This window comes from Oryctolagus cuniculus, chromosome 15 (genome assembly GCF_964237555.1).
Source record: "Oryctolagus cuniculus chromosome 15, mOryCun1.1, whole genome shotgun sequence".
Classification (NCBI taxonomy): domain Eukaryota; kingdom Metazoa; phylum Chordata; class Mammalia; order Lagomorpha; family Leporidae; genus Oryctolagus; species Oryctolagus cuniculus.
Genome location: NC_091446.1, coordinates 35,850,164 through 35,874,375, shown reverse-complemented (window position 1 = coordinate 35,874,375; position 24,212 = coordinate 35,850,164). Strand labels below are relative to the sequence as shown.

At 40.2% G+C, this 24,212-nt stretch overlaps 1 protein-coding gene across 1 annotated transcript in view; it reads left to right on the top strand.

Annotated features, from left to right (window-relative positions):
• LOC100346305 (cytochrome P450 2C1) overlaps positions 1-24,212 on the top strand; it is a 49,848-nt gene that overhangs the window by 538 nt on the left and 25,098 nt on the right. Inside the window, exons 2-5 of the mRNA XM_002718524.5 lie at positions 1,098-1,260; positions 1,469-1,618; positions 6,210-6,370; positions 14,466-14,642. Coding sequence (XP_002718570.2) covers positions 1,098-1,260; positions 1,469-1,618; positions 6,210-6,370; positions 14,466-14,642 — 651 coding nt within the window. The remainder of the gene's footprint in view (positions 1-1,097; positions 1,261-1,468; positions 1,619-6,209; positions 6,371-14,465; positions 14,643-24,212) is intronic.

The window sequence follows — 24,212 nt, the reverse complement described above, 5'->3', positions numbered from 1 at the left end:
TATTACTGGGAGACAAATTAGTAAAATATTTGTTTAAAAGAAATACTTCTTTGGGATTATGATTTTTGATATGTCATTGTCAGAAATAGTTCAATGAATTGATGCAATTTGCCAGTATAGAAATATTAAAGTTCTAAGGTAGAGTCAAACTAATAAAATGCTACTGTCTTTGTTTCACAATCATTTTAGTAATGATTTTGTTGTCTAAAAAGAAATAGTAGTGGAGTGTTTTATTATAAATGACTTTAATGAAGAATCATCAAATGTTTACTTTTTGTATTCTGTTTTGATAAACCAAGGGAATTAAAGCAGAAGGAAGCAAATTATTACTGGTGTCAAGGAAATATCTTTGGTTCTAAAAACATATACATGAAAGAAACAAAGAATGAGTTAGGGTATGCTGAGTGGCAATGGCACAGTTCTGGACCTGCACAAAGTTGCTTTCTGTGACTGTGATTGTACAGTAGGGGTTAAATTGTCTGCCAGTGAGATACGCTGGTCCTTGCCGTAACTCCATGATATCCGCTCTCTTTCTGTGTTAATAATACCAGCAGATCTTAAACTTCTGGGCACTAGGATTATCTGGGTGATTTCAACAAACGTAGATTTCTAGTATTTATCACTTCTGAGTCTGATTCCCTTGGGAAGAGCTTTGTGGATGATCTGGAGCAGCGTGGTACAGCAGCTGGGTGTGGGCCCAGATTTGAACGTGGAGCCCTGATAAAGTGCTGAGGCAGCGGTGGCTGACAAAGTACAGTTTAAGTTTGGATCTTCCATTTATTAGTCATGTAACAAAGAATAGAAATTTTAAAAATTTAATCTATCTGTAAAACAGAGTAAAAAATCTTGCTCAATATGTTGACTAGTTGTGATAATCTGCATACTATTTTGCCTTGCAATAGCCTGCCTTTCGGGAGTCACTGTTTGCGGAGCTATAGCAGTCACCACCATGCCCATATATAACATCCAGACATGTTTGATGTTGTATTTAACAGAACAAAAATATCCATATGATGTCATACCCATCTGAGTCATGCTCACTATGTAGAAAATGAGATTTCTTTTGCTCATATTTGCATTTTCTTTCCTATTTTCAGCTGTCTGCAGTCTATGGCCCTGTGTTCACTGTGTATTTGGGCATGAAGCCCGCTGTGGTGATATGTGGATATGATGCAGTGAAAGAAGCCTTGGTTGATCTGGGAGAGGAGTTTTCTGAAAGAGATGTTTTCCCACTGACTGCAAAAGTTAATAAAGGATTTGGTCAGTGCTTGCATGCTTGTGTGTGCATGTGTATGTGTGTGTTTGTCAGTGATGGTGGAGAGGGGTGGGGAACAGAAATGTGAATGTCCCCTCCTGCACAGCCGGACCGGTCCACAGGCTTGCCTGTGTCAGCTCCCTTTCCTTGCCTGTGTCAGCTCCCTTTCCTTGCCTGGGATCCTCCTTTAGTTTCCATTTCTCCTCCTCATAGGCATCATTTTCAGCAATGGAAAGAGATGGAAGGAGATGCGACGCTTCTCGCTCATGACCCTGCGGAATTTCGGGATGGGGAAGAGGGGCATTGAGGACCGAGTTCAAGAGGAAGCCCGCTGCCTGGTGGAGGAGCTGAGAAAAACCAATGGTGGGTGACTCTTTATATGTCCGTAAGAGAATGCTGTCTTTTCCGGTTGTCACCTGAGGAAAAGTCGTGGAAGCCATGGGGTTCTTGCCTTCAAGCAAGAAAGAATTCAGGTGTGAGACAGAGAGCAGAGTGATAAGGCTTTATTAGGGACAGAGCATCCATCAGGATGGAAGGGACAGAGAGACAGCGTCCAGTCACTTGGACTGGGGGAGAGCGAGGTTACCTGGTTGAATGGGGAGAATACACCTGTGCAGGCCAGGTGGGTGACTCAGAAGAGAGGCAGAGGGCTGAGCAGGCAGTCTGATTGGACTCCCTAGGTTTCTAAGGGAGTCTGTTTACCCACCTCCCCCTCTCCTCCAGGATAAAGGATGGAGAGTCCTGGCAGTAGGGTTTGTTGGGTGAAAATTAGCAGATTCCTCCCCAGATTTGCTGGCGCAGGGCAGATGGGGGGCTTCCATGAAGGTTTTATTACCTCATGTTATCAGGTCAGGTAACCCATTTGGTCCTGAGGAGAGAGAATTCTACTGCTTTCCTTGAGGGAAGGGCTGGGACCATCTGGGAGGCTATCAGGGTCTGAGCAGGACTATGAAGTGCAAGATGCTGGGCTTCTGGAGCTTCCGCAGTAGGTGCTGGTCTTCAGGCCTGTCTCACACACACATAGGCTCAATTTCTGACTTCCTACCTAACACAGTGATGGCCGTGGACACATTGCAAGAATAATAAAATCTTTCATTCTATGTCCTTGTTGTCAGCTCCCTAGAGGAGCAGGGACTATTTGAAGCTGAGAGTCAAGGGTGATTTTGTGCACGTTTGGTTGTGTTTCACACAGTGACCTTGCATACAGAGTTGGGAATAAAAGCCTCGTCTTACTTTTTCTGCTCTTAGTTGCTTTGTTTTTTAACTCTCATTTTTTTTGGGGGGGGGGAATGAAGTGTGATTGTTTTTCTGTAGCATAAATTTGGGGTAATGTTCTAGAACATTTCACCAGGGCATACTAGTTCAGGGTGCATGGTGGGAATGACTTCATCACTTTCTTATGGAATATGAGAAGTTGCTAAGTGCTTTCACTTAATTGATCTACATTTATAGGATGAGCCTCATTGACATGTCCAGGGGATTTTTATGGCCCATGTTTACAATGCCTACCAGTAATGATATTTTTTCTATTTTAACTGCCTATGATCTCCTTGTACAGTCCTCATAAATCACACTTTTCCTGTGGATGAAATAATTGTCTTAAAATTATCAAATATAAGCTTAATGTTATTTAAATGCTTATTGTATTGTTTCATATACTTTGAATCAATATATACTATAGCTAAATTCTGCAAAATTACACAAAGAACAATATATAGAATGATTTATTTAACCATTCCATCATCTCTAATTTTAAATTGGCTTCATTTCAGCTTTCCCATATTTCATCTTCTTAATTTGTAAATTAATCACTTTAAAAATTTTCTATATTTAATGAAACATTGACTTCTTTTTTTTTTTTTTTTTTTTTGACAGGCAGAGTGGACAGTGAGAGAGAGAGAGAGACAGAGAGAAAGGTCTTCCTTTGCCGTTGGTTCACCCTCCAACGGCCACTGTGGCCAGCATGCTGCGGCCGGCGCACCGCGCTGATCCGATGGCAGGAGCCAGGTGCTTCTCCTGGTCTCCCATGTGGGTGCAGGGCCCAAGGACTTGGGCCATCCTCCACTGCACTCCCTGGCCACAGCAGAGAGCTGACCTGGAAGAGGGGCAACCGGGACAGAATCTGGCGCCCCAACCGGGACTAGAACCTGGAGTGCTGGCGCCGCAAGGCGGAGGATTACCCTATTGAGCCGTGGCACCAGCCTGACTTCTGGCACTGTTGTTGATCCAGGGTAGGACGTCCACTCCAATGGGTGGTTCATTCCTAAAGACAGCAAATATTGTGTCCATAGCATGCCCTTGGTACACAGACCAATCTATGTAGAGCCCATACTTCCAAATGTCTCTATTATCAAACTCTCACATACCAAACCAATACTCTTCTGGCCTTAGGTCCTTCTAGGTCCAGGTACTAGAACACTAGAGACCTTCATACCCTGCCCATAGCCCAGGGGTTTTTATGTCATTTAGATTATCTAATTCTAAACTTAATCAACATAATCCCTTGCCTCACTCATTCCTTCCCATAAAACCCTGATAAAGGGTCAGCTCTTTTCCCTGCTTCCTCTTGTTCCTTCCCAGCCATTCCTGGTTTTCCCTTGCATTCCCTCATGCTTTTTTCTTTTGGAAACTGTGCAGAACCACTTGTCTTTTCAGTAGCCCTCACCTCTTGTTTTGCTGGCCTCATCATATCTGACTAGAAACAAAACCCAAAGTGCATTTAAAAGCAATTGATTTGGGGTTAGAACTTTTATGATAATTATTTAACCCCACTGCCAGCTCCACTCATGCCCGAAGAGCTTGTTACAAACAGTCTGATGCCCAGTTTGGTTCCATAGGTTATCTGATTCTTAATTATGTTTACTAAATGAATTAAAAGGTAGAAAATGAAGTTTCTCTCTCTCTCTCTCTCTCAGAAAATTCAAATTCATAAACCCAAGGTATTTTTCATCATCTAGGTTAAAATAAAAGTTATATGAAAGCTTAGTGCTCTGCTGTATTTTAGCTGAAAAGGAGCCTGACCGGAGAAGTTAACTAAACAGACTTTCTATTATTTAATTCCCTGTCACTTCTTTTTTAAAATAATTTTATTTATTTATTTGAAAGGTAGGGTTGGGGAGGGGAGGGGAGAGGGAGAGAGGGAGGAGAGGGAGGAGAGGGAGGAGAGGGAGAGAGGGAGAGAGGAAGAGAGGGAGAGAGGGAGAGAGAGAGAGAGAGAGAGAGAGAGAGAGATTCTATCCACTGGTTCACTTCCCAAATGGCTGAAAGGGCTGTGGCTGGTCTAGACCAAAGAAAGGAACCAGGAGCTTCTTTTGTTTCTCCCATGTGAGTGCAGGGGCCTAAGGACTTGGGCCATTTTCTGCTGTTTTCCCAGATGCATTAGTAGAGAGCTGGATCAGAAGTGGAGCAGCCTGGACTCACATGGCACCCATACAGGATGTTGGTGCTGTAGATGGTGTTTTCATCGGCTGCGCCACAACACCGGCCCCCTATCCTTTCTTTATACATTCTTGATTCAGGTCATCTTTAATTACATTTAGCAGCTGAATCCTGGGATTTTTACATACGAAGTTTATTGATCTTTTGATTAGAACAATTTTATTCAAATGTTGCCCACCAAAAACAGAAAACAGACAAACAAAAAAACCCTAAAACTCTGCTTTAACTGTTTTTATATGCAAAGTGATGAAATTGACCTACATGATGGCCACACTGAAAAAATTCATAGTGACAGAGGTGACACTGATGCAGCCAGCTAAGCTGCCTTCTGCATTGCCAGCATCCCATATGTGCTCAAGTTTGCATCCTGGCTGCTCCAATTCCAATCCAGCTCCCCGCTAATGCACCTGAGAAAGTAGCAGATGGCCCAAGTGCTTGGATCCCTGGACCCATGTGGTAGACCTGGCTTCTGGCTTTGGCTTGGCCTACCACTTAATGTTGTGGCCTACCACTTAATGTTGTGGCCATTTGGGAAATTAACCATCATTAATTAGCCAATCTCTGTCTGTCTCTCTCTCTCTGTCTCTCTATTTCTCTGTCTCCCCCCCCCCCCCCCCCGTGTGTGTAACACTGTCTTTCAAATAAATAAATAAAATCTTAAAAAATTCATAGTGACACAGTGTTCTGTTGATGGCTATGTGAAGCAATAATCTAGAATTCTACAAGGCCACAGGTTTTGTCAGATAAACTAAGTGTGCAGCCTGATTGGTGATGATGGACATTGTTTCTTAGGGCAGGAATGATTTTTTTCTTTCTCCATCAAAAACATCAAAGGCCCTCACTCATCAATTTAACCTTTGTTTGTCCTTATCACTTAAATTTGAAATGAAGATTTCTAATTTCCTGTTAGTTTTATGCAAGCAAAGCTGTTGTATAATTTTGTTCATTTGGGCTAGTTTCTTTTCACATTCCATCGATGGTTTTCTGGCTATATTTGTTCCATCAAACACCTGAATTGTTTCATACACTTTCTCTTTAGTCTTCCTCTCTGAAGTTTCTATATATAATTTCTTCAATTATTCAACGTTTATAAAAGTTCCCTGTTTCCTTCTTTAATTGTCTGTATGCTCTCAGAATTGGTAGAGTTCTACACAAGCAATTGGAGTTACTACGTGGCTTCTGTTTTTCCTTCTAAAATAACGTTGATCTAGGATCAAATCCTGCACAAAGAAGCAGTGATGTTTTCTTCAAGCAGTGGGTGTTTTTGCAGAAGTTGGAAAGCCATCATTAAATAAGCTAGGCTGGGGAAACTGTAGTGTTGCTGTAAGCACTTTGAAGATTTTGCTGCTAAGGTAGTCTGTATGTCAATATTATTTTAGATTCTAAAGTTAACTCTGCATGTTAGTTCAAAGGCTAAAAGTTTCATATGGATGTTTTGAATGGTATTTAAAATAGTATATAAAATAGTATTTAAATATATAAAAGATAGTATTTAAAAATGTTTCCCATTCTTCAGGCTCACCCTGTGATCCCACCTTTATCCTGGGCGCTGCTCCCTGCAACGTGATCTGCTCTGTGATTTTCCAGAACCGTTTTGATTATAGAGATCAGACTTTTCTTAACTTGATGGGAAAATTCAATGAAAACTTCAAGATTTTGAATTCCCCCTGGGTACAGGTGAGTTCAGGTTCCCCTCTTTCTGAGAGAACATTTCTCTTCTTTTCATTGATGAGCTCAGAACTGAAAATTGATATGCAGTCTCTTCTTTTCACTTCACAGCATGACTTAGCATTTTGTCTTGAAGATAAATTCTTTCATCATTTTTGGCCATGGACTCCTTATGGCCTCCATTTTTTCTTTTCTCTGTAGTAGCTATTTGTTTAGTGACTTTTCTACATTTTCTAAAAAACAGTATATGTGTATGTCTTATGTTATTTCTACATTCTCTCTTATCTTAGCTTGTGTTCAGCTGGTTTTGACAGAAATTATCTTGAAAATGAAAGTAAAACATGAGAAAGATATGTACGCACAATTAGAGAAAGAGAGAAAGAAAGGAAGGAAAAGGAAGAAAGAGAAAGGAAGGAAGGAAAGAAGGAAGGAAGGAAGAGAGGAAGGAAGGAAGTAGAGAAGAAAGAAGATTAAACTTTTTCTGGGACAAGACCTGTGTTGGGACACTCCTTAGATCACTTTTGTTGGCTAAACAGAACCTAGGTGTTAGCCACAGGTGCAAGTTCAGTGTTTCCTCAAGTCTTTTCTTTTTTAGTTAAAAACTATTTATTTGTTTTCATTTTTCTTGGATGGCAGAGAGCCTGGGAGAGAATGAGATAGAGACAGACAGAATTAGACTTTTTACCCACTGATTTAACTCTTCAGTTGCCCATAGTAGCCAGCACTGAGCCAAGCTGAAGTCAGGATCCTGCGACACAATCCAATTTCTCTGTGGGTGCCATGGACCCAAATACTTCAGCATAAAATGCTGCCTCCCAAGGCTGCATTAGCAGGAAGCTGAAATTGGAAGTTGAGCTGGAGACACTGCAGTGAACACACACACTACAATATGTTATGTGAGTGTCCCAAGTGACGTTTCAGTCACTGCACCTAATGTTCACCCTCTGTTCTTTTATTTTTTTGGTAAAAAGTTCAACATTCTTCATATTTTTTATTCCTAGTACCACTACCACAATTTATAGAAATATACTTGATGCAATGAAAAGAAAAATAAATGATGAAGCTACAACAGATAAAAAAAAAAAAGCCTCAAGAATGTATACCTATTCAGCACTACATTATATAATCAATAGCTGCACTTTTAGCAAATTGTGGCTATGACATCCAGGAAAAGAAGGGTTCCATGTTTAACCTGCAGTAACTGTTCTGACTTTGGGTCATTGTTCCTTCCTATTTGTTTTTTATGTTTCCTAATGCATTTGGGAGAATAGTCTCAAAGTAACCTGCAGGTTTACCCATTACCCTTTGCTCTCTCTCCTGCTAAAAATTGTAGCCCTTTTTATGCTGTTTTTAGAATCTTCTACCACCATATCCACCACTTCCACCACTAATTCCATAAACACCACCATAGGAACTTCTTGAGATTTTCCCACCAAAAATACCCCCTTTCATAAACCCATAACTTGATTGATGCATCCACTTTAACTTTCAAACCATTGTGATGCCCACCACCACCATAGTTACCTCCAAAATTCTCTCCTTCATTTTACCATCACATCTTCCTTCTCTAGCATATCTGTCCTCGTATCTGTCCACCACAACCAGTAGCCCCTTCTGCTACTGCCACCAGTACCTCCACCATGCTTATCTTCACGGTCTCCGTATCTTCTCTCCTCCAACACCTCCTCTATAACTTCCTCTGCTGCCACCGCCCCCAACCACATAGCCCCCTCTTCCACCAAAGTTTCCACCACTGCCGAAATTACATCCACCACCTCCAGAGTTTCCTCCATGATCCATTAAGTTGCCAGACCCAGCACCTCAGCCTCTTGGTGATCTGGCAGCAGCCTGTATCTTTTGTTTACAAAGGTTTTTTTTTGTTTCACCTCAAAACTATGCCCACTAATAGAGTGGTATTTCTGAACAACAATTTTATCAACTGTTAACAAAAGTCAAACCTCTTTTTTCCCCTACTCTACCTATGTTGTATAACTTCTGTAATTTCAGTTTTTTCATGCTTTTCAAAGAAGTCTCTCAAAGTATGTTCTCCTGTATCTTTAATATCACCAACAAAAATATCCTTCACTGTTAAATGGGCACCAGGCTTTAATACATCCATTCTAAAAACATCTCTCCTTGGTTACACTCCATGCCCATGAACCTTATGCAGGGCATGTCCCCAGTTTTCTAAATGCCTCAGTATACATAGGCAGTTTTGAATGCCCTAATTGCCCAAGTTAGTCACTCTCCAGCTCTTCTTCCCAGAGTCACGTGCTCTATTGTGTACCTCAATTGTAGTCCTTTGCTACAGGTTAGCTGTAATTTTCCATTTGCCTGTCAGGGTTTTGGAGAAGTACCTGCTTCTTTTCCACCCTAAATGAATTATGCATTAGATGAAGCAATGGCAAATGCCTCCTTTCAATTCTGTAGGTTTCTCTCAGGCAGGTCAGAACAGAGACACAACCTCTTCTTCTGGAATTAGGAATCAGGGCCCCTCCCTGGGAACAAGGCTGCCCTGTCAAGACCACTGCTGAGTCAGGCAGGGAGGTAGAACAAGGGCAAATAAAAATGAAACAAAGCTTTCTTACTATTTTAATTTAGTTTTTCTTTCATTCTAATTTCTTTTGTTGCTGTATATTTTTCACTGTTGTCTAAAGTTCTGGTCAACTTATTCAGGCTGGTTTTACTCAATTTCTCAAGAGCTTTGTGGAGGGATAGGAGTTTTGAGCCATCTTTTGTGACATTTTCGCTGATATCAAATGATGAAGTGAATGTTTGACCAATACAGTCCTGTCCATATCATAGCCTCATAAAGTGACTGCTTGGGACATCAAGTTGAGCCCTTTATTTACAGAAAAGAGACCAAATATCTCAATACAGAGCTGGCATTCGAGCCCCTTGGATGGTAGTTTTTCCATCAAATTTGTAAACTCAGTTTCTGGACAGTCATTGGGTGATTGCCCAACAGCATGCCCAGGGATCTCAGTTTGGTCTCAGACCTTTGCTACAAAGCTTTTGCTGCTTACAAGGGTGTTCCACAATCAACACTTAGAAAAATGTTCATCATATTCTTTGCCTGAAATACCCTAATTTGGTATGTCAAGGAGATTGAATGTTTGGGAGTGTAGATGTTGCCAGGAACCTCTGAATACTGAAGACTGTTTTGTGCATCAAACACTAGTTGAGAAAGCAGGGTTAGCTCACAAAATGATTGGGTTTGGGGTGGATGATCCATGAGTAAACATCACAGTTATGCTTTTTCTTGAGCTGGTACATTATGTGATATTATAGAAGTAACTTAACCACTCTGGTGCAGAGGTTTTGATTCGTAGAATGCTGACCTGGATTCCATGTTGCCTCTGCAACCCTCCCATTCATACAGCTATTCCTGCAGCTGCTTGCTCATAGTAGAAATCGCAGGAAGTAGCTCTGTGTTTGGTTTCTTGCCCTCTGAGTTAATCTACAAATATGAATAGAAGCAATTCTCAGCAATCTTTATTTTGAGATTCTTGGGAAGAATGGGTGTAAAATGAGGATTGACATAATATGATAAAGGGTGGGGCTGGGCGTGTGGCATAGTGGGTAAAGCTGCTGCCTGGTGATGCCAGCATCCCGTATGGGCACGGTTCATATCCCAGATGCTCCACTTACCATCCAGCTCCCTACTAATGTGCCTGGTAAAAGCAGTGAGAACGGCCCAAGTGCTTGGACCCCTGCACACATATGGGAGACCCCCGATGGGGCTCCTGGCTCCTTGATTCGGACCAGCCCAGTCCTGGCCATTGTGGCCATTTGGGGAGTGAGTAGATGATTGGGAGATCTCTCTCTATGTCTCCCTCCCTCTGTAGCTCTACCTTTCAAATGAATAAATAAATCTTTAAAACAAGTTCAAAGTAATGTATTAATGAAAAAATTGTTGTCATCTTTGATTGTGAGGCCAAAGTTTTTCCCTTATGTCATTTTGTCAATACTGAGTGTTACTTTACTTGAACAATTACATGCTGCTGCTTAAAGTACAGACTGATTTAAAAAATTTTTATGAATATAAAGAGAACTTATTCATGTAGCTCATAGGAAAAGTCTGAGAATAAATTGATATTTGTCTGCCTCCCATTTTTGATGCTTTCTTTTAAATTTTTGTGATAGCATATTTTAATTTATGTTGTACTCACAGGGAGCCCTTTTTTTAACTTTTATTTAATGAATATAAATTTCCAAAGTACAGCTTATGGATTACAATGGCTTTCCCCCCATAACTTCCCTCCCACCTGCAACCCTCCCATCTCCTGCTCCCTCTCCCCTTCCATTCACATCAAGATTCATTTTCAATTATCTTTATATACAGAAGATCAGTTTAGCATATATTAAGTAAAGATTTCAACAGTCTTCACCCACACAGAAAAACAAAGTGAAAAATACTGTTTGAGTACTAGTTATAGCATGAAATCTCAATGTACAGCACATTAAGGACAGAGATACTACATGAAGAGTAAGTGCACAGTGACTCCTGTTGTTGACTTTACAAATTGACACTCCTGTTTATGGCATCAGTAATCTCCCTATGCTCCAGTCATGAGTTTCCAAGGCTATGGCAGCCTTTTGAGTTCGCCGACTCTTATCTTATTTAGACAAGGTCATAGTCAAAGTGGAGGTTCTCTCCTCCCTTCAGAGAAAGCTACCTCCTTCTTTGAAGACCTGTTCTTTCCACTGGGATCTCACTCACAGAGATCTTTCATTTAGTTTTTTTTTTTTTTTTTTTTTTTTTTTTTTTTTTTTTTTTTTTTTTTTTTTTTTTTTTTTTGCCAGAGTGTCTTGCTTTCCATGCCGGAAATACTCTCATGGGCTTTTCAGCGGATCCGCATGCCTTAAGGGCTGATTCTGAGGCCAGAGTGCTGTTTAGGACATCTGCCATTCTATGAGTCTGCTGTGTATCTTGCTTCCCATGTTGGATCACTCTCCCCTTTATTTATTCTATCGGTTAGTGTTAGCAGGTACTAGACTTGTTTATGTGATCCCTTTGACTCTTAGTCCTTTCATTATGATCAATTGTGAACAGAAATTGATCACTTGGACTAGTGAGATGGCATTGGTACATGCCACCTTGATGGGATTGAATTGGAATCCCCTGTTGTGTTTCTAACTCTACCATTTGGGGCAAGTCAGCTTGAGCATGTCCCAAATTGTACATCTCTTCCCTCTCTTATTCCCACTCTTATATTTAACAGGGATCACATGTCAGTTAAGTTTCAACACTTAAGAATAATTGTGTGTTAATAACAGAATTCAACCAATAGTATTAAGTAGAACAAACAAAAAAAATACTAAGAGGGATAACGTATTACGTTCTTCATCAACAGTCAGGGCAAGGGCTGATCAAGTCACCATTTCTCATAGTGTTCATTTCACTTTAACAGGTTTCCTTTTTGGTACTTTGTTAGTTGTCACCGATCAGGGAGAATATAAGATATTGGTCCGTTTGGGACTGACTTATTTCACTCAGCATGATATTTTCCAGATTCCTCCATTTTGTTGCAAATGACTGGATTTCATTGTTTTTTTTACTGCTGTATGGTATTCTATAGAGTACATATCCCATAATTTCTTTATCCAGTCTACTGTTGATGGCATTTAGGTTGATTCCAGGTATTAGCTATTGTGAATTGAGCTGCAATAAACATTAAGGTGCAGACCGTTTCTTTTGTTTCCCAATTTAATTTCCCTTGGGTAAATTCCAAGGAGTGGGATGGGTGGGTTGAATGGTAGGGTTATATGCAGGTTTCTGAGCAATCTCCAGACTGACTTCCATAATGGCTTGACCAGTTTGCTTTCCCACCAACAGTGGGTTAGTGTCCCTTTTTCCCTACATCCTCTCCAGCATCTATTGTTGGTAGATTTCTGAATGTAAGCCATTCTAACCGGGGTGAGGTGGAACCTCATTGTGGTTTTGATTTGCATTTCCCTGATGGCTAGTGATCTTGAACATTTTTTCATGTGTCTGTTGGCCATTTGGATTTCCTCTTTTGAAAAATGTCTATTGAGGTCCTTGGCCCATCTCTTAAGTGGGTTGTTTGTTTTGTTTTTGTGGAGTTTCTTGATCTCTTTGTAGATTCTGGTTATTAATCCTTTATCTGTAGCATAGTTTGTGAATATTTTTTCCCATTCTGTCGGTTGCCTCTTCACTCTCTTGACTGTTTCTTTTGCAGTACAGAAACGTTTCAATTTGATGTAATCCCAACAGTTAATGCCTGCACCTCCAGGGTCTTTTCTAGGAAGTCTTTGCCAGTGCCAATATCTTGCAGGGTTTCTCCAGTGTTCTCTAATAATTTGATTATTCTATGCCAACAGAAATGAAAAAAAAAAAAGCTGTTGTAGCCATATTAATATCAGACAAAATAAACTTTAACACAAAAACTGTTAAGAGAGACAAAGAGGGACACTATATAATGATTAAGGGTTCAATTCAACAGGAAGATGTAACTATTATAAATGTATGTGCACCTAATTACAGGGCACCAGTTTGTTTATTTAAAATGTATGTAAAGGGACTTAAATGGAGACTTAGATTCCAATACAATAGTAGTGGGGGACTTCAATACTTCACTCTCAGAAATAGACAGATCAACCGGACAGAAGATCAACAAGGAAACAGCAGATTTAATCGACACCATTGCCCAAATGGATCTAACAGATATCTACAGAACTTTCAATCCTACATTTAAAGATTTTACATTCTTCCACTTTGACCATGGCCTTGTAAATATGATCAGAGTCAGTGAACTCAGGGGGCTTCCATAGCCTTTGCAGCTCATGACAAGAGCCTAGGGTGATTACTGATGCCATAAACAAGAGTGTCAATTTGTTAATTGAACAACAGGAGTCACTGTGCACTTACTCCTCATGCAGGATCTCTGTCCTTAGTGTGCTGTACATTGAGATTTAATGCTATAACTAGTACTCAAACAGTATTTTTCACTTTATGTTTCTGTGTGGGAGCAAACTGTTGACATCTTAATGTATGCTAAACTGATCTTCTGTATATAAAGAGAATTGAAAATGAATCTTGATGTGAATGGAAGGCGAGAGGGAGTGGGAAAGGGGAGGGTTGCGGGTGGGAGGGACATTATGGGGGGGAAGCCATTGTAATCCATAAGCTGTACTTTGGAAATCTATATTCATTAAATAAAAGTTTAAAAAAAAGATTTTACATTCTTCTCAGCAGTGCGTGGAACCTTCTCTAGGACTGACCACATACTAGGCCATAAAGCAAGTCTCAGCTAATTTAAAAGAATTAGAATCATCTCAGACCACAGTGGAATGAAGGTGGAAATTAGCAACTCAGGAATCCCTAGAGCATACGCAAATACATGGAGATTGAACAACATGCTCCTGAATGAACAATGGGTCATAGAAGAAATCAAAAGAGAAATCAGAAACTTTCTGGAAGTAAATGAGGATAACAACACAACATATCAAAACGTATGGGATACGGCAAAAGCAGTGTTGAGAGGAAAGTTTATAGCAATAGGTGCCTACTTTAAGAAATTGGAAAGGCACCAAATAAATGAGCTTTCAATGCATCTCAAGGATCTAGAAAAACTGCAGCAAACAAGACCCAAATCTAGTAAGAGAAGAGAAATAATTAAAATCAGAGAAGAAATCAACAGGGACTCTTTTTTTTTTTTTAAAGATTTATTTATTTCAAAGTCAGAGTTACACAGAGAGAGAAGGAGAGGCAGAAAGAGAGAGAAAGGTCTTCCATCCTCTGGTTCACTCTCTAATTGGCCTCAATGGCCTGAGCTGTGCCTATCCTAAGACAGGAGCTTCTTCCAGGTCTCCTATGTGGGTGCAGGGGCCCAAGGACTTGGGCCATCTTCTACTGCTTTCCCAGGCCATAGTAGAGCGCTGGATCGGAAGTGGAGCAGCCAGGACTCGAACCAGTGCCCATACAGGATGCTGGCACTGCAGGCAGTGGTTTTACCTGCTATGCCACAGCACAAGCCCCAGGGAGCCTTTTCTAATCAGGGTTTTAAAGCATAGTGTAATGTATTGTGTATATGTCTTCAATAAATATGTTTAATTTAGTAATTATTTTTTAATTTTATAGGTCTGCAATACTTTCCCTATTCTTATTGACTGCCTCCCAGGAAGTCCCAGAAAAGTAATTAATAATCTTAGTTATGTAAAAAATTATGTTTTGGAGAAAATAAAAGAACACCAAGAATCTCTGGACATTAACAACCCTCAAGACTTCATTGATTGTTTCCTGATCAAAATGGAACAGGTGAAATGTTATTTATTTATCTGCATTTGTGGCTGATTGATAATTTGTGTACTTATTGGGGATGTTCAAATGATCAGAGAAGAAATACTTGGCCAGCACTTGAAGTATCCTTGTGCGTATGGAACATGACTAAGGGTCATGGAAGAATTAAATTGAGATGTTAAACAATTAGAATATATGGACTCTGCTTTAGGTATTAATTTCATGAGGAGAGACACAGTGCACACCTCAGTTACTATGGAAAACAAATTGAAAAACTGAAAGTATCAAAGCATATGATTAATGTGAACCCAATCATATGTTACTGTGCATGGGAGAATGAAAAGCAAGGGTTTCACCTAGTGGGCTTCCATTATGCCATGAGGTTTGGTTTTCATCTTCAAGTATTTGCAGTAAGGTGCAGCAGAAAGGGTGTCAGGTGGGTCGAAGGGTGTAATGAGAGGTTCTGAAGTGTTTGGTGGCAAAGATTTGGAAAGCACTTTTACATGACTATAAGCAAAAATGAATTGGGCAGATAAGGCATTGTAAGAGTCTGCCAAGTAACTTGCAGGCCTGAATGCTGGTAGGGTGAGTTTTGACCAGGTATTGGAATGACCCAGGGGCCAGCGTGGTATAGCTGGTAAAGCGATGGCCTGTAATGCTAGCATTCTGTATGGGAGCTCCTTTGAGTCCCAGCTGCTCCACTTGTGATCCAGCTCCCTCCTACTGTGCCTGGGAAAGCAGTGGAGGATGACTTGAGTGCTTGGGCCTGAAACCACATGAGAGACCAGGAAGAGGCTTCTGGCTCATGGCTTTGGCCTGGCCCAGCCCTGGCCATTTTGGCCATTTGGGGAGTGAACTTGAGGATTTAAGATCTCTCTCTCTATCTTTCTCTCTTTCTGTAGGTCGATCTTGCAACTAAATAAATAAATAAATAAATCTCTAAAAAAAGGGAAATTACCTAGAACAAGAGTGGGATGCAGGTAAAATGTAGCACTAATTGACCTGGAACATCACTAGAAAGATCTGTAAGAAAAAATGGGTCTCAAGGCCCAGCTATGAGATCTGTCTTTTCTTTGGATTTCGGTGACAGTCTGGACTATGCAAATGTGAATTCTGAACTACAGTGAAGTTTTCCAATTTGTCATCTTCTCAGAGATTGATAGATATCAGCTTCAGTTAGAGGAGAGGATAGGAACCACATGATAGAAGAAGCAAATTACCTTTCTTATCTTTCTTCACTTTGTTAGGGCAATGATTCTTATCTTTCTGGGGTCCAGTTAATTTGAAAATCACGTTTAAATTATGGGTACCTTACTAGGAGAATGCATTCTCCATATTTGGCACACATTTGGAGATATTTCCTTAATGTTACGAAGCCTGTCCTTTTAATCCCAGTTTAAGGAGGACTTTAAGGTCCCTAGCATTTCAATTACCAGTGGTTAATTCCTCAGTACTTATTTGTAAACTGCTTTGTACTTTGGACTTAGCATAGTATTTGGAATCAGACTTTTTTATATTTGAATGAATATATTTCATATACTATCTGATCATAAATTTTGAGTACACTTTAATAATTTTTGTATTTTCAGGGATTTCTATATTCACACCACTATCAATTTCAGCACATTTTCATTACCCTGAAAAGAAAATGGATATTCTAAGTTATTTTTATTACATTTTGCAAATTTTCTTTTCACTTTCTTGCTAGTGTCCTCTGAAATATGATGTTCTTGATTTTTGTGAAATACAATTTATTTTTCATTTTTTTGTGATATTGATGTCATATCTATGAAATGATTTGCTATCTGAAGGTCAGGAGCACTCAATTCATGTTTTCTTGTAAGAGTTTTGTAGTTTAATTGATTTCTTTATCACTATATACTGAGATTATTTGTTTCTTTTTATTGTTTCATTTATTTATTTAAAGCTAGAGGGAAAGGAGAGAGAGAGAGGGAGAAAGAGAGGGAGAGAGAGAAAAGTTTTCCATCTGATGAGTAACTCTCCAATGCCTACAGCAGCTGGGACTGGACCAAGCTGAAGTCAAGTCCCTGAGGCTCATTCCAGATCACCTACATGGTTGACCAGAACCCAAAGACTTGAGCCATAATTTAGTCCCTTCCAGTTCACACATTATCAAGAAGCTGAAAGGGAAGGGAGGCAGAACTCAGATCAAAGCACTCTAATATGGACTGTGAATGTCTCTGGTGGTGTCTTAATTGCTGCACAAAATATCAGTCCCTGCTTTCACAGTTTTTGACATAAATTCTATTTTATCTCATGTAAGTATAACTATCCCTACTATCCCTGCCCTTTTTTTCCCCTTTGCATAAAATATCTTCATCTGGATACTTTCAGACTATGATATCCTCTGTTATGTACTGTCTTATAGGAAACATGTATCTGTATCTTGCTTTTTAAATCCACTCAGTAACAGCATGCCTTTCTTTTTTCCTAGACTTTAAAAAATTATGTGTTAACTGTCACAAATCAGAGAAAATGTGTGGTATTTGTCTTTTTGTGACTTGCTGATTTCACTAAGCATAAGGATTTCCAGCTGCATCTATTTTGTTATCAAAGGCAGGATTTCTTTTTTTTTATGGCTGAGCACTATTCCATAGTTTATATATCTCGCATTTTCTTTATCCAGTCACCAGTTGATGGGCAGCTGGGTTGATTCCATATCTTAGCTATTACGAATTGAGCTGCAATAAACATGGAAGTACAAATAACTCTTTCATATGCTGATTTCATTTAGTGTGGGTAAATTCCCAGGAGTGGGAAGGCTGGGTCATATGGTAGATTTATTTTCAGAAATCTGAGGAATCTCGATACTGTCTTCCATATTGGTTGTACTAGTCTACATTCCCAACAGCAGTTTTTCTGACATCCTTGCCAGCATTTATTATTTTTTGATTTTTTAATGACAGCCATTCCAACAGGGGTGAAGTGAAACCTCATTGTGGTGTATATTTGATTTTCCTGATGGCTAGTTGATCTTGAACATTTTTTCATGCGTTTGTTGGCCATTTGTATTTCATCTTTTGAAAAGTGTCCTTAGCCCATTTGTTAGCTAGATTGTTTTATTGTTCAGTTTCTTGAGCTCTTCATAGATCCTGGATATTAATCCTTCATCAGTTGCATAGTTTGCAAATATTTTAATATTTTCTCCAAGTCTGTTGGTTGCCTCTTCATTCTTTTGAGTGATTCTTGTGCAGTGCAGAACTTCTTAGCTTGATGCAATTCCACTTGTCTATTTTTTCTTTTATTGGCTGTGTGTCTGGGTTTTATTTCCACCAGAAAGTCTTTTCTTATGCTAATATCTTTTTTTAAGACTTAAAGTGATGACTTTATTCTAAAAATGACTTCAACCCTTCTAGCTCACATATTGGACACATGTATGGTCTATGTTTTCAAGTATGTATTTCTAACAAACACTCAAGTTTCTCACATTATATGTACTATGTCTTATGAAGCCATTATAACATTCTTTTCCCCTTACATGAGTTTGTAACCAATTGAAAAATAAATATCCATAAATTAGTCAATAAAGAGCAAAATATCATCCTTTTAAATCAATGACTTTGGTTTTGATTTATAACAGCAATAGAGGAAGTGGCTAGGATATATGAAAATAGATGTACTAATGATAAACCTTAGTATTACACCAAACTGTCTCATCACAGCCTGCTCTGGTCATAGTTACCCTCACTCAGTAGAATAAGGCCTTCAGAGAAGCAGTGGCTCATGATGAAGAACTATAATACTAGCTCTCTGTTGGATATGGCTGGCATAGACTTGGTTCCTTTCCAGCTCACTAGCCCTGCCTCGTCCCCGAGACTGAGATCTCAAAGTGTTAAACTAAGAGATGTCTCACCATATGGAAATACAGACTAGAAAAGGAAATTCTTTTTTTTTTCAACCTTTATTTAATAAATATAAATTTCCAAAGTACAACTTTTGGATTATAGCGGCTATTCCCCACATAACCACCCTCCCACCCGCAACCATCCCATTTCCCACTCCCTCTCCCATCCCATTCTTCATCAAGATTCATTTTCAATTGTCTTTATGAACAGAAGATCAGCTTAGTATATACTAAGTAAAGATTTCAACAGACTGCACCCACACAGAAACACAAAGTATAGAGTATTGTTTGAGTAGTAGTTTTACCATTAATTCACATAGTACAACACATTAAGGACAGAGATCCTACATGGGAGCAGGTGTACAGTGACTTCTGTTGTTGATTTAACAATTGACACTCTTATTTATAACATCAGTAATCAACTGAGGCTCCTGTTATGAGCTGCCAAGGCTATGGAAGCCTTTTGAGTTCATAAACTCTGATCTTATTTAGACAAGGCCATAGTCAAAGTGGAGGTCCTCCCTTCAGAGAAAGGTGCTTCCTTCTTTGATGGCCTGTTCTTTCCACTGGGATCTCACTCACAGAGATCTTTCATTTAGGGCATTTTTTCCACATTTTTCTTCTTGGCTTTCCATGCCTGAGAAAATCTCATGGGCTTTTTAGCCGGATCCAAATGCCTTAAGGACTGATTCTGAGGCCAGAGTGCTGTTTAGGGCATTTGCCATTCTATGAGTCCGCTGTGCATCCCGCTTCCCATGTTGGAATATTATCTCCTTTTTTATTCTATCAGATACTATCAGCAGACACTAGTCTTGTTTATGTGATCCCTTTGACACTTAATCCTATCAATATGATCAATTATGAACTGAAACTGATCACTTTGACTAGTAAGATGCAATTGGTACATGCCACTTTGATGGGCTTGAATTGGAGTCCCCTTGCACGTTTCTAGCTCTACCATTGGGGTAAGTCCGATTGAGCATGTGCTGAACTGTACATCTCCTCCTTCTCTTATTCCTACTCTTATATTTAATAAGGATCACTTTTCAGTTAAATTTAAACACCTAGGAATAATTGTGTGTTAAAGAGTTCAATCAATAGTATTAAGTAGAACAAAAAAGGAATAAAATAGTAGGTTGTTCCTCAACCTACTGAGGCTGATCAAGTCATTGTTTCTCTTAGTGTCTGTTTCAGTTCAACAGTTTTCCTTTTAGGTGCTCAGTTAGTTGTCACCGATCAGGGAGAACATATGATATTTGTCCCTTTGGGACTGGCTTATTTCACTCAGCATGATGTGTTCCAGATTCCTCCATTTTGTTACAAATGACCAGATTTCATTGTTTTTTACTGCTGTATAGTATTCTATAGAGTACATGTCCCATAATTCCTTTATCAAGTCTTCTGTTGTTAGGCATTTAGGTTGATTCCAGGTGTTAGATATTTTGAATTGAGCTGCAATTAACATTGAGGTGCAGACAGCTCTTTTATTTGCCAATATAATTTCCTTTGGGTAAATTGCAAAGAGTAGGATGGCTGGGTCGTGTGGTAGGGCTATATTCAGGTTTCTGAGGAATCTCCAAACTGTCTTCCATAGTGTCTTTACCAGTTTGCATTCCCACCAACAGTGGGTTGGTGTCCCTTTTTCCCCACATCCTCTCCAGCATCTATTGTTGGTAGATTTCTGAATGTGAGCCATTCTAACCGGGGTGAGGTGAAACCTCATTGTGGCTTTGATTTGCATTTCCCTGATGGCTAGTGATCTTGAACATTTTTTCATGTGTCTGTTGGCCATTTGGATTTCCTCTTATGAAAAGTGTCTATTGAGGTCCTAGGCCCATCTCTGTGGTGGGACAGTGAGAGAAAGAGAGAGACAGAGACAGAGAAAAAGGTCTTCCTTTTCCATTGGTTCACCTCCCAATGGCCACTGTGGCTGGCGCACTGCAGCCGGCACACCGCGCTGATCCGAAGCCAGGAGCTAGGTGCTTCCCCTGGTCTCCCATGCAGGTGCAGGGCCCAAGGACCTGTGCCATCCTCCACTAGCAGAGAGCTGGACTGGAAGAGGAGCAACTGGGACAGAATCCGGCGCCCCGACCAGGACTAGAACCCAGTGTGCCGGGGCCGCAGACCGAGGATTATCCTATTGAGCCGCGGCACCGGCCCCTGTAGTATGTCTTGAAATCTGATATTGAGATGCTTCCAACTTTGTTTTTGTTGTACAAGATTCCTTTAGCTATTCGAGGTCTCCTGTGCCTCCATATGAATTTCAGCATCATTTTTTCCCAGATCTGAGAAGAATGTCTTTGGTATTTTGAGTGGTATTGTATTGAATTATAAATGGTTTGGAAGCATGAACATTTTGATGATATTGATTCTTCCAGTCCATGAGCATGGAAGATTGTTCCAATTTTTGGTATCCTCTTCTTTTTCTTTCTTTAACGTTTTGTAATTCTCATCATAGAGATTTTTGACATCCTTGGTTAAGTTTATTTCTAGGTATTTAATTGTTTTTGTAGCTATTGTGAATGGAATTGATCTTTGAAGTTCTTTCTCAGCCGTGACATTGCCTGTGTATACGAAGGCTGTTGATTTTTGTGCATTGATTTTATAGCCTGCTACTTTGCCAAAGTCTTCTATGAGTTCCAATAGTCTTTAGTAGAGTTCTTTGCATATCTCTATTGTTAATTTTTCTGGAGTTCCTGTGACTGATTTTGTGCATTAGGTAAGATAACTGCCTCTCCCAGTCTTGTTAGATTGGTGTTGTATAGAAGGATCTCACAAATCTGTCAGGCAGGCATTCTAATATGCCAAGTAAATCTTTATGATTTTTAAACTGCTTTCTCTGGTTTTGGTGGTCACAAGTAGATTAAGATGTGCTTTTTCCTTCCATACTACACGATAATAAATGTAGAAACCAGACTCTCTAGGTGTAGCTGAAAATGTCTGGGTATAGAAATGGGTTCTAGTCCTTCTGTTCTCCCAGTGAAGCTGAGAGCAGGTATTTATTTATGAGTTTCTTTCCACTTTGTCAGGGAGAGGATTTGTGACAAATACCTGCACTAATATTCTCACTCCTCTCTATGATTCTGGGAAAATAACTGCAGGATGTGGATCCATTTTATGTGCATATCTTTCTTTTTTGTCATTTAAGGAGAGTCATGAAATGAAAGACCCATAAAGTTTTAAAAACAATTAGTTGAGGATGCAGTGAGAACCATAAAAATTGTGTCACATAGTGCATGGATAAGTTATTTTTTAAAAAAAATTATTTATTTATTTATTTATTTGAAAGAATCACACAGAGAGAGGAGAGGCAGAGAGAGAGAGAGGAAGAGAGAGAGAGAGAGAGAGGTCTTCCATCTGCTGGTTCACTCCCCAATTGGCTGCAACAGCTGGAGCTGTGCCGATCCAAAGCCAGGAGCCAGGAGCCAGGAGCTTCTTCCGGGTCTGCCACGTGGGTGCAGGGGCCCAAGGACTTGGGCCATCTTCTACTGCTTTCCCAGGCCATAGCAGAAAGCTGGATCAGAAGCGGAGCAGCAGGAACTGGAACTGGCACCCATATGGAATGGCGGCACTGCAGGTGGCGGCTTAACCCATTACGCCACAGCATGGGCCCTTATCTGCATGGTTTAAAACCTTCTCATCTCGAGGAGGAGGCAAGATGGTGGAATAGGAAGTGAGCACACTGATAGTCTGGGGAGAGATAGTTTAATAAAAGTGGAGATACTGCAGGTTCAAAGAAGAGTAGGGGAGGAAACAGCAGAAGAAACTCTTCCGGAACGTGTGATTCACAGCGGACCTGCGTGGAGAGCGTGGGAGCCCACAGTTTGGCTCACCAGTGGCAGACTCAACACACCAGCGCTGGAACGCGAGGTGAGCCGAACCTCAATAGTCCGAGACACCGGCAGGCAAATGGAGAGAGGAGACTAGAGGGAACGACCCCCGGCGGGGGGTGGAAGTTCACCAGGCTAACTGGAAGAGAGAGAGAGAGAAAAAAAAAAAAAGGTGACTGGTATGGACACGGGTTTCTCTCTCTCTGCTCACCTCTCAAGGGCGAGCAAGACAAAGAGCAGGCGCCATCTTGGACATACGTCATAAGCAGAGTGACCTCAGGTCTGCATCGGCCCTGAGCCTAGCAGAAAAACCTGACTGTGGGCAGGGCAAATTAACAGGAGATTAGGACCTAGTAAATTTGTGGTGCTACTGAACTGAGACTGTGAAAAAAGAGACGGTGAGGGAGAGAACTCACGGAATTCACGTGAGCACTCTCCAGAGACGCTACAATTCCGTAACTTTGGCAACCCAGTGGGAGACTGAAGGAGACTTTGAGCCCACTCTGAGGGCCGAACAGATTCCCTGTGTGGTCCTTGGGAAAGAGCTTCCGATCTCTGGCTCCTGTGGGTATATCATTTGCCTGCTAACTACCTCCAACTTCGTTCAGCTGTGCAGAATAACTTCCCTTTTGAATCAAAAAAAAAAAAAAAAAGAGAGAGAGAGAGAGAGAGAGAGAGGTTTACCACGCCTAACCTGGGAGTGTCACCTTTGGCACAGCAAACAGAGCTCTCAGGCCATACCCATCTCAAGCCCTAAGGCTCCATCAAAAACAGATAGTCCACTTAATCTAGAGTCATAGTATAACAAGAAAAAGCACCACAGTGAAGAAACCAACTATCTCCAATATGCCAAATAACAAACGCAAAAACCAAGGTAATAAAAACAAGGAAGTCACCATGACGCCCTCAAATGAAAAAGACACCCCAATTCAAGATTATGAAGATGATGAGATAGAAGAAATGCAAGAAGCAGATCTCAAAAAATTGATAAGAACATTAAGAAGTTCTCAAAAACAAATTCTTGAACTACAGAAATCCTTAATGGACAAGATAGAAAATCTCTCGCGTGAAAATGAAATATTAAGGAGGAATCAAAATGAAATGAAACAACTAGTACAACAGGAAACTGGGATAGTGACTGAAGTGAAGAATTCAATAGATCAAATGAAAAACACAATAGAGAGCCTTACAAACAGAATGGGTGAAGCAGAAGAGAGAATATCAGACTTAGAAGACAGAGAACAGGAAAGGATACAGTCAGACCAAAGAAAAGAAGAGGGAATTAGAAATCTAAAACATATTGTCAGGAATCTGCAGGATACTATTAAAAAAACCAACATTCGGTTTCTAGGAGTTCCTGAAGGCATGGAGAGAGAGAAAGGATTAGAAGGCCTTTTTAGTGAGATATTAGCAGAAAATTTCCCAGGTTTGGAGAAGGACAAAGAAATCCTAGTACAGGAAGCTCACAGAACCCCTAATAAACACGACCAAAAGAGATCCTCACCACGACACGTTGTAATGAAACTCACCACAGTGAAACATAAAGAAAAGATCCTAAAATGTGCAAGAGAGAAACGTCAGATTACTCTCAGAGGATCTCCAATCAGACTCACAGCTGACTTCTCATCAGAAACTCTACAAGCTAGGAGGGAATGGCGAGATATAGCCCAGGTACTAAGAGAGAAAAACTGCCAGCCCAGAATATTATATCCTGCAAAGCTATCATTTGTGAATGAAGGTGAAATAAAGACTTTTCATAGCAAACAGAAATTGAAAGAATTTGTTGCCACTCGTCCAGCCCTGCAAAAGATGCTTACAGATGTGTTACACACAGAAACACAGAAACACGGTCATCAATATGAAAGAAGGTAAAGGAAGGAAACCTCACAGCAA